At 38.4% G+C, this 12,430-nt stretch overlaps 3 protein-coding genes across 4 annotated transcripts in view; 2 read left to right on the forward strand and 1 right to left on the reverse strand.

Moving 5' to 3' along the window:
• On the reverse strand, positions 1 to 1,413 carry anapc15 (anaphase promoting complex subunit 15). Its single transcript, XM_074679108.1, has 5 exons — positions 1,302 to 1,413; positions 855 to 976; positions 698 to 763; positions 450 to 590; positions 1 to 155 (listed from the first exon to the last, which is right to left on the reverse strand). Exons 2-5 carry the CDS (start codon positions 972 to 974, stop codon positions 108 to 110), a joined length of 375 nt encoding a protein of 124 aa, XP_074535209.1. The 5' UTR covers positions 975 to 976; positions 1,302 to 1,413; the 3' UTR covers positions 1 to 107.
• Positions 1,414 to 1,913: 500 nt separating this feature from the next.
• On the forward strand, positions 1,914 to 5,564 carry folr (folate receptor). Its single transcript, XM_074679106.1, has 6 exons — positions 1,914 to 1,996; positions 3,236 to 3,320; positions 4,155 to 4,287; positions 4,402 to 4,590; positions 4,895 to 5,030; positions 5,264 to 5,564. Exons 3-6 carry the CDS (start codon positions 4,159 to 4,161, stop codon positions 5,533 to 5,535), a joined length of 726 nt encoding a protein of 241 aa, XP_074535207.1. The 5' UTR covers positions 1,914 to 1,996; positions 3,236 to 3,320; positions 4,155 to 4,158; the 3' UTR covers positions 5,536 to 5,564.
• Positions 5,565 to 8,741: 3,177 nt separating this feature from the next.
• inppl1a (inositol polyphosphate phosphatase-like 1a) overlaps positions 8,742 to 12,430 on the forward strand; it is a 28,630-nt gene continuing 24,941 nt past the window's right edge. For both annotated transcript variants that reach the window (XM_074679103.1, XM_074679104.1), the window contains exon 1: positions 8,742 to 9,268. In XM_074679103.1, the coding sequence (XP_074535204.1) occupies positions 9,090 to 9,268 (179 nt within the window). In that variant the 5' untranslated portion in view covers positions 8,742 to 9,089. The remainder of the gene's footprint in view (positions 9,269 to 12,430) is intronic.

Genomic DNA, 12,430 nt, shown 5'->3' on the forward strand with positions numbered 1-12,430 from the left:
GTTGGCCCTTGTCCTGCTCACAGAAATCCACACAAGAGCAAGAATATGCAGTGTTGAAGAACAAAATTTCCCAGCAAACTTGATTTAAAACTGGCAATGTCTTTCTCTTAAATCATCCATTGGTCTTGATCTTGGTCTGGCCCCTCCATGTCAACCTAAGAGAATGAAACAGTCACATTAGAGGCAAGAATTTTAAAGCTGGCAAATCAAAAATAATCTAATTATATATATATATATATATATATATATATATATATATATATATATATATATATATATATATATATATATATATATATATATATATACACACACACACACACACGTGTGTGTGTGTGTGTGTGTGTGTGTGTGTGTGTGTGTGTGTGTGTGTACATTAAGCATTTTGAATATAAACCCAATTTAACAGGATTACAGTGTAGTGAAAACCTAGATGTGTTTTTTTTCACCTCATTGATTTCACCATCATCAGGGGACTCATTGTAGTCATTCATTTCATCCATGTCCTGCATGTCCTCCTCATCCTCTGAGTCTTCTTCACTGTCCTCTTCATCCTCATCATCCTCTTCTTCCTCATCTTCATATCCTGTCTGTACCACAGTTAAGTCAGAGAGAATATAAGGAGGAAGCCATGCATTCAAAGTATGTAATGCTGCCATTAAAATCGAGGGAAGTGTTTAATCTTAAGACTACATACCGACACATCAAAAATTGGCTTCCCAATAGGCATCAAGTTGTTGTCTTTTTCAGCAATACTCTGCAGCTGAGGTTGAGAGGGGGATGAAAGTGGTCACATTTAAACACAACCGAGATGGGAGTGGGATAGAGATGTTAACAGAGCCTGTGGTGTTTACCCAAGTTTGGTGCTGCTGCTCCTGCTGGTGAAGCTCGGTCTCGTCCACACAGGGTCGGTCCAGATTGAACCATAGCGATTCCGTAATACGAGGGAACAGAGAGGGGAACAGCGTGGACATAACTGAGACAGGGACAACGTTAGTCAGCTTTGCGGCTATGTGTAGCTTTTACGCACAAATAAACCCCACTATTCACAAAAGAATATAGAAAGTATCACTTGTTTTGGAGCCACCACAAAACTTAAAGCACATGGCAAACACTGAACTAAACGTCGGTCTGAGTAAGTACAATACTGTAGGTGTGACATGGAGTCTTCAGCCTTAAAACATAAAAACTCTAAAAAATGGGGCGCTAACTCGGTTAGTATTGTGGAAAAAATAGAGACTCATGTCTAAAAAATGTAATACAGTATCTCATATCTGTCAAGAAATTAAATTGAAGCTTACCTTGGTTCAAAAACTTAGAAAGTCTCCGCGCGAGCCTTCAAAATAATTCAAAACACAGCTAACCGGAAATCCCTGGTGTTCGCCTTTTCTATCTCCGAAGTCCTCGAACCAGTTGTTAGTGGGCGAAAGTTCCGCGTAGTCAATGGGTTTTTGTTTTTTTTTATTAGGCCGTTTCATACAGTTTTTTTTTTAGAACTCAGCTTCAAGAAAGAGAGTATACAGACATTTGACAAGCGTGATGAAATATTGCATGACCTTTGAAGGGGTCCATCCACTGAGTGGGTGTCTTTCCTCTCCAGGACTTGTGCTTTTAATAAATCCAAAGTGTCTTGCACATCAACATTATTCTCAGCTAGAAAATATATCTGTGTTAAAATTTAACTTAAACGACCTAGAAAATTAAGAAAAAGCGTTCTTGCTCCCATTCTTCATTCCTCCGATACGTTTAACTCTTGTAGCTAATAGGCTTAAAATTTAAATGAAATTTAATTCTTTTGGTACTATTTTTCTACATTGTTGTTCAACTCAATTTCTTACCTCTAGGTCAAAATCCTTCTTAGGATTTGCAAAAAAAAAAGAGAGAGAGAGACGATTTGATCTCCCCCATTTAGAAATTTGGAACATTCCTTTACTCATTTTGCACAAGATAGTTTCCTCCTTCACTGGGTTGCCTGAAAGCTGTGGGAAGATCACCGGTAAGTCGTGTTTTTTATTATTTATTACGTGTTGATGATATTTTGACACATACTGTCGTGAGAAAGTGAATATCTAATGTGTTCGTTTTTGAAATAGCCTGCCTGCCTACCTGTTTTGGGGAAAATAAAATTGTGGCAGTTTTCTTCTTGCCATCAGCACTACTGCTGCCATGTGACTATATTTCAAGTAGGCTGTTGCTCAAATATGAATGAACCAGATGATACTTTACGCCTTTATAAGTTTTAATTAAAAAATTAAGGCAAGTTTACTGTCATGCATTTATTGTAATTTTGACCAAAGCACTGTGAGATGTGAATTTATAGTTTTTATCAATCGTTGAATGTTTAAGGCAGAGACACATGAATTTTTTTTTTTTTTTTTTAGCTGATTTGAAATAAAGAAAGCAAATGCAGAGATATGAACAATATCATTATATTCAGTCCTCACTCTTTATTGATAACTATAAATATTGATAAATATTGATGATATTTATATAATAATAAGAAAATTGCTTTTAAAATGCCACAGCAAATGAATGGAGAAAATGTTGAAAATAATTGCCAGATCACATTTTAATGCTTCAATATGTCTTGTTTGAATCAGCATTCATAAGTGATGAAAAGTATGGGGAAAAACATTTGGTAGAATGCCTAATTTATAGTCATAGCCTGTGTTTTTTAAGAAAAAGCTCCTTCTAACAATGACACAGTGGACTTAGTGGACTTGAAAAGTGCCAACTCTTTGCATGCTCAGATTCTGATTCAGCGCTTTTACCTTCTGAGATTTACACCTAAATTTACAGTTATAACAATTCAATCCAACGTCAGCATTCTTGGCATGTTCAAGTTTTGACAGATCAGATGACCAACAAAACAGGTGCAGCAGAAACTTATCTTAACAGCCAGCTTTTACCCTTCTTATTGCCTTCGAGGTCACACTGCCATTTTAAACTAAATGTCCATAGCATGTGTGACAAGCAGCTGTCTGGACCTTGAGATAAGTAAACCTTGTTCTTAGTTTGACGTAATAAAACTGATTGTCACATACCAACAACCTTTTTCTATTTTGTGCACACCCACATGTGAAGCGGACTTTGGACCTTGGAAAGATATTAATTAAGATTAGGTTCCGGTCAAGTACTCACAGCTTGTGTGCATCAGGGGAACCTCACTATCTCTCACACTTGACCAACAAACTCATACACACATACACGTTCTGAACTGATGTGTGTTTTGTAGATTCTTGAGGAGTGTGTGAGAGGTCACAAGATATCAGTTTGTTGGATCACCTCTTTCAGAAGAAGTCATCACAGATTCTTCACGGGTATGGTATATTTTTGTTCTTTGACTTTTTCACTTTCTAGTCTTGGTAGGTTCTTTTTTCTGTTTTGTAACATTTGAACACAATGCTCTTTATAATTTATTTATCAATATATTGTTGTTGTGGTTACAATTTTGTTATATTCTTATCATTTATGACATAATGATTGTAAAAAAGACAAATGAGACTCATGCAAAGAGGGGACACAACAATTCTATTTACAAGTCAAGTAATGTAAAAAACAATGCTCTTATTTGTTTGAACACATTTGGGGTCTCATTTACCAAACATTTCTCTTATTTTGTCATGAGTTGCTCAGTTTAAGATGCTGTTGTCATTATTTTTTTTTAGTTCAAAGTCATTGAATCATCTACCAAATGTTGTTTCTTTCTATCTGACATTAGTTTGTCTTGTAATTCATCAATGTCTGTTTTTTTCTTTGACATGCTTCTAGTACTTTGTTTTGTTTGGTGATTTTAATGCCATCCCATCTGTATTTTTCAGTTCACTGCATCTTCTTTTGAACCTTTCTCATGTTTTTCCCTGTGTCTACCTCTTGTGCCTCATGTGCTTCTCTTAATATTGTTAAGACTGTGTGCTGGACATTTTTTGAAGGAATTTAATGAAGAGTGACATTTTTTCCTTTTGGATTTTTGGTGGATTTTCATTTAGACTTATTACATAGAAAAAAAGTAGGGTTTTTTGTCAAAAACCATGGCAATGTAGTTTTTTGTGTTTCTCTTATATCAGATGTGTTTGGCGATAAACCTATTAGATTTTCATCAATTTGTCCACTAATAACACCTGAGTGTTGAATTTGTACCTGTTCTGCTGCAGAGCCATGTGGGTTGTCCCTGCCTTGCTACTAGTCCTCTCCAGTGGGGCTCTCTCTCTGGATATGCTCAACATGTGTATGGATGCCAAACATCACAAACAATCCCCTGGACCTGAGGGGGAACTGTACCTCCAGGTACTAAATACTTAGACAGAAAAAAAGACATGATAAAAAAAAAAATGAACACATGTAGTTATAGGCTGTGGGTAATGGCAAAACAAATAAAAAATTTTCCCTTCATCATTTTAGTGTGTTCCATGGAAAGACAATGCATGTTGTACAGCTAACACCACAGAAGAAGCCCACGAAGATAACTCTTATCTGTACAACTTCAACTGGAACCACTGTGGTGCCATGAGTGACAAGTGCAAGAAACATTTCATCCAAGACACCTGCTTCTATGAGTGCTCACCACATTTAGGGCCCTGGATTCAAATGGTGGGAACTTTATGTGTTCACTTTGTCTTTCCTGTACTTGTATCTCTGCAACACTAGATGGCAGTATCGGAAGTAGAAAGAGCCAGTACAATATAGTAGTGTGTACTTAAAGTTATAGCAAGATAAGCAGTTCATTGCTTTTTTTATCACACAGATGGACTTTGACACACTCCCCTGTTAAATCTGAAGGGAAATTTAAACCTGATCTAAGAATGAAACTAAAAGGAAAAGAAGATGAAATCAAGAAATATGTCTCTTGAACTCAGTATTGTTTGTGTCTGGGTGTGTGTCTATGTGTCTGAAGGCGGATGAGTCCTGGCGTAAGGAGCGTATCTTGGACGTGCCTCTGTGTAAAGAGGACTGCCATGAATGGTGGGAGGACTGCAAGAATGACTTCACCTGCAAGACTAACTGGCATAAGGGATGGGACTGGACCTCAGGTATGCGTTAAATATTAGCAGGTATACACACACATATACGCACACGTATTCCTTAAAACTTATACAGGAGGGTAAATAAAGGCACACAATCATTTTTTTTGGTAATTACAAAAACAATATACATTGAATCCTTGAATTGAGACCAAACATACTTACAAAACAGCTATGAAGGGGATGTAACAATTTCTCTATTTATATATGTTTTGTTTTATTTTGGGTTTTTTTCATTTAAGGTATGAACAAATGCCCATCATCCAGCCAATGCAGGAAGTGGACTGATGTTTTCCCCACACCCAAAGATATGTGTGAAAAAATCTGGTCCAACTCCTATCTTTACACCACCCACTCCAAAGCATCAGGCCGCTGCATGCAGCTCTGGTTCAACGGGACGAACCCCAACAAGAAGGTGGCAGAGTACTACCATAACAGTGCACAGCAACACCAAAGCTTTGCCTTGACCCCTCTGCTCTTCATAGCTGTCACAGTCTTCTCTGTGAATCTGTAGCAGAACGTACTAATCCTTTATTATTGTGGAGGGACCAATAAAACTGGTTTTAAATCTTCTGTCTCTTGTTTCTCTTTTTGTATTGGTTTTATGACTGAAGGCTAGGGATGGGAACCAGATTAGGTTCTTAGGTACAGACCGAATTTTGTCAAAAGTAACGGGTACCGATTCACATAAAATCAAAAGGTACCATGTTTAGGCACCTAAATGCATCCTTATGACTGTAAGGGAGAGGAAGAGTAGGTGATTGTCTATGCTGGACATGAAGACAACATTGCAAGTTTATATACTGAAGAATAAATATGTTAAATTGAAAAAAATATATATCTTATTATTTTTTAAAAATTACATTTTTTACCACATAAACACAGAAAAGTACCAAAAATTGGTACTGTTCTGATAAAAAAGTGAACACTGTTCCTATATTTTAGTTTAGGTAATTCTAAATGATTTTTTACAGTAACTTATTGTCCAGACAACCATAAAGTCTAAATCAATTCCTCTGTGGTTGTTCCTTTGCTAGGTATTAGAAATAATCCGCAAAGTTGAACAAATTGGATCTAAAATTAATGAAAACTGAGTGTTTTTCTTCCCCTAAGAAAAACATAACAGAGAAATTTGAAAGAAAATTACTCAAAAATAAGATTATGTTGGTATGTCAAGACGTGATGAAAGGCAGCTCAGTGGTTTTCAAACTGTAAAGTGTCACAGATTTAGAAGTCTGTCTGGGTAAAGTATGAAATCTAAATAAACTTGTGCATGAAGGCAACATTGTGTACTTATGCACAGCTATGGCATGACATTTGTCTTAACTGCAAACTACAGATCAGTTTAATAACCCCTTCATAACCTCAACAGCTGGTGAAACTGACCCAGGGTCTGGATGGAGGGAAATTTCTTTGCACTATCCCTCAGTGATCACATCATCACATGACCACTCCAAGCCAGCCAGCGGTTAGTGGGCCCCACTGCTCAGTAATTATGGAGTTCCAGTCCCGTGAGTGATGTATGTGTGTGTGTGTGTGTGTGTGTGTGTGTGTGTGTGTGTGTGTGTGTGTGTGTGTGTGTGTGTGTGTGTGTGTGTGTGTGTGTGTGTGTGTGTGTGTGTGTGTGTGTGACAGAGAGGGTAGAAAAGCCAGAGAAAGAATATGGGTGTGATAATGCCTCTCTCCACATGTCTTCTTTCTATATTTACATGTTTTATGTGTGTGTGTGTGTGTGTGTGTGTGTGTGTGTGTGTGTGTGTGTGTGTGTGTGTGTGTGTGTGTGTCAGTGCCACGTGTGTTCCATCAGATCTTCTAAATAAGCCTTGTGATTGGTTCTTTGGTGTTGTAAAAAGAACTGTCCTGAGCTCATGAGAGATAAATTTGACATACATTCAAAAACTCTTGTACACTCTGTTCTGTACTTTCATAATCAAGGTTTGTCACAGTTATTCCCGCAGTATAAAAAAGACATGACTGGTATGTATGAAATGATGTTATTTTAAAGTGTTGCTGTACCTTCTGACAGAGCTCACACAGTGCTGCTTCTCTTCTGATGCTGATAGCAACATCCTTCCTTATGATAACAAGTTGTAATTCAGCTTGCGCAGGCTGTGCAAGTCTTTCCTGGACAGTTTTCTGTATCTGCACATTAAATGATTAACAATATTGTTGAGAAAGAGTTGTATGTATTTTAACTGAGTGCAAAATTACTATATGTTCAATGAATAACCAAAGATTTAAAATGTGTTTACAGATAGTATGTTTTGGTATGCTTAGAAAGATGTTAATGCATCTTCAGTGTGAGATACATGGATCCTGATAAATGGAGCCAATAGAGTTTGGAAATCTGTCGCTTATAATACATACAGAGTGGCCTCTCAGCTTTAAGCCTTTATTTCTCCAAAAATTGGCACTGGATTGGGCAAGGTAATAAATAGTCTTGTTAAAGGAGCCACACTGCTTTTTATTTATTTCCAGCCCAATTTGGCAGAAATACAGAGGAGGTCAATTCAACATTCATCCATCCAATCTGAGTTGCCCTTACAATTTAACATTAGTGTGCTCAGTGTGCACAACCCTTAGACACATGTCTCTGTTTTTGCAAAAAAAAAAATCAAAACAAAAACAAAAACAAAAAAAAGCTTAAAGATACAAAAAAAGAAGTGCAAAGCAGTCAACCCATGATCCAAAATGTGGCAGCATGCTTTTACAATCTCTGCATGTAGACTTATTGTTAAGCCACATAGTTTTACAGACTTTTTTATACACACTACCCACACATACACAGACATGAGAGCACTGTGTGATGCCATAGCTAGAAATAGCACTGGGATGGCTGCTGTCCCTCTGGCTATTAATACTCAGCATTTCTGAGGTCATCGGCAACATAAACTACCCTGCCAAACTCTCTCTCTCTCTTTCTCCCATACTTTTACCCCATCTCCCTTTGGATTGAATGTGTGCATTCACACTACATTTTGTTTTTAAGGGTTACTTAAAAAACAAAATGTAAGTTACTTGTGTACTTGTATCATTCAACACAAACATGAAAAAAGTACAAGTCTGGGGACCTGAGTCATTTTTTACATAATAAATATTTTGCGCTCTGACCTGAAACAGCATTAAGTGGTAATAAGGAAGGACATGTATAAGCTAGAATGTTGTTTTGACTCAGTTGAATAAACTTAAAAAAACAAGTGAAGAGGTTTCATCTAGAATTTTAGAGATAAACACACAAAAATGTAGAAAAATGATTATGTTGAAACTGAACAAGTTTATTTCTGAGTGTTTTAATAGACCACATGCCTAGTTGGAAACCACACTTTAAGTATCTGGGAAGTTTTGGAATACAGAGTGAAGCCATGGGTGTGAATACAGAGTCATATGTAGATATATACGAACTTTGTTAAATTAAAGACTGGTGAAGTGATGCATAATGTGTTTAACAGTACATTTTCTGGCAACACCCTAAAGAGAGTTGTGCATGTGCTGTTCATTAAAAGGTTGTATTTACTTTCCGTTGCCAGCTGATCCAGTAACGTTCAATACTTTTTTAAAAGTCTAACTCAGTGTCTTCTCCTCCCTGTATCCATGTTTTCATGCTTTCCCTGTTAAACTAGCTGGATTTTATGTTACCGTCGTTTAAAGTTTCTCAATGTGATGTCATGATTGGCCTATCTTATTTTGAAAATCTGAACAGGAAGTGTCCAACATTGACATTATTTGGTTGTTGACGCGGGTCGACCCCGCTGTTGCTCCCCGGTCTCCTGTGTGGATTTACATACCCTGATTTCCGTGGGACTGGGAAGCGAAAGAGGAGGGTAGCGAGTCTTCCAGGAACTGAGGAAACACTCACGAAGTGCGTAATTTAACAAATGTAAAACTTTTTAGCATCGTCGTCTGTCGTCTCGCGACTCCAAACCACCGGAATAACCGTTGGTTTAGTTTTTCTGTGGGCTCCAAACTGCTCTCTGACTGGATTATTTCATCGTCTGGAGAAGGGCTGCGAGGTCTACGGGGAAGTCTGGAAGCAGTTGGAGTTGAGACCCGGTTTGAAGGGCTGTGGCCATGGCCGGGGGTGGTGGAAGTGGAGGGGTTTCTCCGTTGGGGCCCGCACCGCCGATGTGGTATCATCGGGACCTGAGTCGAGCTGCGGCCGAAGAGCTGCTGGCCAGAGCCGGGAGAGACGGCAGCTTCCTGGTGAGGGACAGCGAGAGTGTCAACGGAGCATACGCTTTGTGTGTACTGTAAGTAACTTTATCGCTTTAAAGGGAAGTGCCTTTCAACTTTTTTTTTTGTATTTTCAGGTGTCCCTTCTCTCTGTCCACCCAGAAAAGTTAGCATTTTAGATTCGAATGTGTTTTAAAGTAGTCAACTCACAGTGACTCCTTGTTAGTTGTGTTTAAGTCACTGCTTTGTTTGCTACTACAATCTACTACAAACCCTAACATCAGGAGGAAAGTGGCGTCACTAGCTGATGTATGAGCAAGAATAGTACTTCAAACAGGTTTGATAAAATCCACGTTTACTTTCTCCTGGATGTGAGTGCCAGAAGGAGGGAGACTGTCTGTCTCCCCAGCAGTGAAACTCCAGCATGGCACACAACTTTAGGGCTGTCCCTGTCTGTCTTGTGTCTGATGTGGTCGCCTGCAGTGCTGTTTTTACGGGGCACTGGAACTGGAGGGTGGTGGAGGTAAATATAAACATCTATGGGCTGGTGAAGCCTGGCTGATGTTTTAATTGAAGGCTCAAGTGAAATGAGCACAGCAGGGAAGTGGCTGGCTTAGCTTTATATATTACTTACACCATTTCCCTACTCACAGTCAGTCAATAAATAACATTTGTGGCAGTATACAGTTCTCTTTTGAGAAGGGTGATAAAGGGTTTTATCAACTTCACTTGCATATAACAGTTTGATACTAAATACCCTCCATGTTCAGGAAGCAGCATTAATTAATCTACTGACTTCCTGTTAAAGTAACAAAGAAACCAAATGTGCTGAACAAGAAGATGGTTACACTTTCATACACATGGCATACCACAAGTATTTGAAACACTCGTAAATGACCTGTGTGCCATGAAAGGATGCTGAATTTATTAGCAACTGAAATGAGTTGTGAGCAGAAACCAAAGGAATAGCTCGTGTCACATGATCAAACATTGACTCGACCTACATGATATCCCCTATCCTATGTTTACCCCATGCAGAGTTCAATGAAAGTGTGTTTACAATGAAAGCAATAATCAACAGAGGCCAAAATATTTCAGAGAGAATGCACACTTACTATTTTATTTTACCTGCTCAACAGGCTCTGTCACTCTTGTGCCATACACAAACCCAGAAGATAATAGGTCCGAGGAAAAAATCAAAACCAGAAATATTAACGTTTACTGGGAATACAGGTTAACTTTTCTTACTTTAGCTGAATGTAGCAGCGTTTCAGTAGGTCACTCAATGCCAACAACATTCCTCACATCCATGCATCATCCATATCCGGATGTATTCCTGCCTCCACCTCTGACTTCCTCTCTCCTTTCACCTTTCATAGAGGATTTAATTTGAGAGGGTTTCTCTTTTCATACAGGCTTAAGACAAACTCTACTTTATAAAAAATGCTACTTCTTATTTTAATCAGGAGGTTTAGCAAATAGATAACCTGAGATAGTGAATTTTACGTTTAATTTTCAATCTTAAATTACCTGAACACTTGAACCCATGTTGATTTTAGCTAGTTTTGGATTTGTTGTGAACATTAAAGGAGAATGACATCTGTGGACTGAGGCTGCTGCACCCTCAAATGGGAATTACTTCTTTGAACATTGACTGAAGTAATCACAGGAACTGAGCATTGTCTTATTAAAGAATTATTTTTTTAAACATTTTTATTCAGCTTTGCTCATTTATATCTACAGATCTCGGTTAATAAATCATAGTCACAACTTATCAAGGAATTATCTACAGTCCAGCAAACCTATAAAATTTACAATCAAAATTCATGGTAAAATCCACAACCACATAAAGAGGAGAACACAAGGGCCCTGTTCTACGAAGCAGGATTACTGCCTAGCGAGGTAGCTTTGAGGATAGGTTCCGGATTCCCTGTTCTACGACACGGGATCACTCCTCAGCGAGGCGAGTCTCCATGGCAACATACGCTGAACGGCTAACCTGCTCCGGGGCAGGTTAGGTTCCAGATTGAACTCGCGGACTATAAAAACCCCGCCCACTGACCAATGAGCCCTCACGAAAAAATGGCTTGTCCGTTCTTAGAGGATCCCGTGGACATCGGAGCTCGCATTGTCCGAGGAGCACTCTGGCGCGCGAGAGTTTTCAGGGACCGCACCGACCCACTCTCTTTTTGGGATGACCACCTTTATGAAAGGTAGTTAAAGGGAATGAAGAACTCTCATTGCCGTAATAAGATCTTCAATGCCAACACTTCTGTTCCATGACAATATTTTATTGCCCGTATTAAAATTGTGACAGGAATTCATGTAGGGCTCATGTGGGCTACATATCACACAAAAAATGTAAACACGATAGGAATGAACAAATGAATAAATTCATCTAAGAAATAAATAAGGTATGGTGCATGTTACAGTAAAAGTGCATGATGACTGCTCCATGTTCGCGATTGGTCAGATGCAGCGGGCTAAGCCTATTAGGCGTGCACACGCTTATTTGCCAAGCTGGATCCACTTATGAGGTTGATAAACCAGCGTCGTCAAACCGTGTAGCGAGACCGCCGGCTACCGCGCTCAGTTCAGCGAGGTAGCTCCAAGGCTATCTCGCTAGGCTGAACTTGCTTCGTAGAACAGGGCCAAGGAGGTGGAAAAGGAAAATACATAAATAAATACTAAATAATCAAAAACTAAATAATACAGCTTCTTCATAGCGAGCGACAAAAAAATTTGTCCACAAACACAAAAGTCATCGTAAATCTTTCAAATACCTCTCAACGGTTACTTTCATACACACTAATTCAATAACAAAAACAAAAAACAAAAGCAAATGTGAGGTAAGTAATGACAGGAGCCCATCTGTTCCATCAAATACACTTTCTTTAATCTTCAGAAAGAATGTTTCGAGTAAAATATATTTGTACTGGATTTATCGGACATGCATGATTACAATTCACAGTTTGTATCAAAAAATACATGTGCATCATATTCAACATAAACACATGTTTATATATGTGCCATTTCTTACTAGTTATTTGTAGTGAATTTAAACTTGGGTATATGGCAGCTTTACATGACACAGTTGGTTTGGTTCAATACTCAACAAACCAGGCTAAAGTCAATAGTGATGTTGTTCTCTCCATATGTTGATTACATTGAGGAGGAGGAGTGTGGTGTGGTCACAATGTATTTTTCATAGCTCCATTTTGGTGTTAATTTTGCAAAAT

Source organism: Halichoeres trimaculatus, unplaced genomic scaffold (genome assembly GCF_033239565.1).
Source record: "Halichoeres trimaculatus isolate MK-OKI-2021-1 unplaced genomic scaffold, fHalTri1.1 fHalTri1_scaffold_9, whole genome shotgun sequence".
NCBI lineage: Eukaryota > Metazoa > Chordata > Actinopteri > Labriformes > Labridae > Halichoeres > Halichoeres trimaculatus.

Coding starts and splice junctions, on each gene's coding strand:
- anapc15 (XM_074679108.1), bottom strand. CDS start 974: ATGTCCACGCTGTTCCCCTCTCTGTTCCCTCGTATTACGGAATCGCTA. Junction 591..697: donor AGCCAATTTTTGATGTGTCG/GTATGTAGTCTT, acceptor ACTGTGGTACAG/ACAGGATATGAAGATGAGGA. Junction 156..449: donor ATGATGGTGAAATCAATGAG/GTGAAAAAAAAC, acceptor TCATTCTCTTAG/GTTGACATGGAGGGGCCAGA.
- folr (XM_074679106.1), top strand. CDS start 4,159: ATGTGGGTTGTCCCTGCCTTGCTACTAGTCCTCTCCAGTGGGGCTCTC. Junction 4,591..4,894: donor TAGGGCCCTGGATTCAAATG/GTGGGAACTTTA, acceptor ATGTGTCTGAAG/GCGGATGAGTCCTGGCGTAA. Junction 5,031..5,263: donor GGGATGGGACTGGACCTCAG/GTATGCGTTAAA, acceptor TTTTCATTTAAG/GTATGAACAAATGCCCATCA.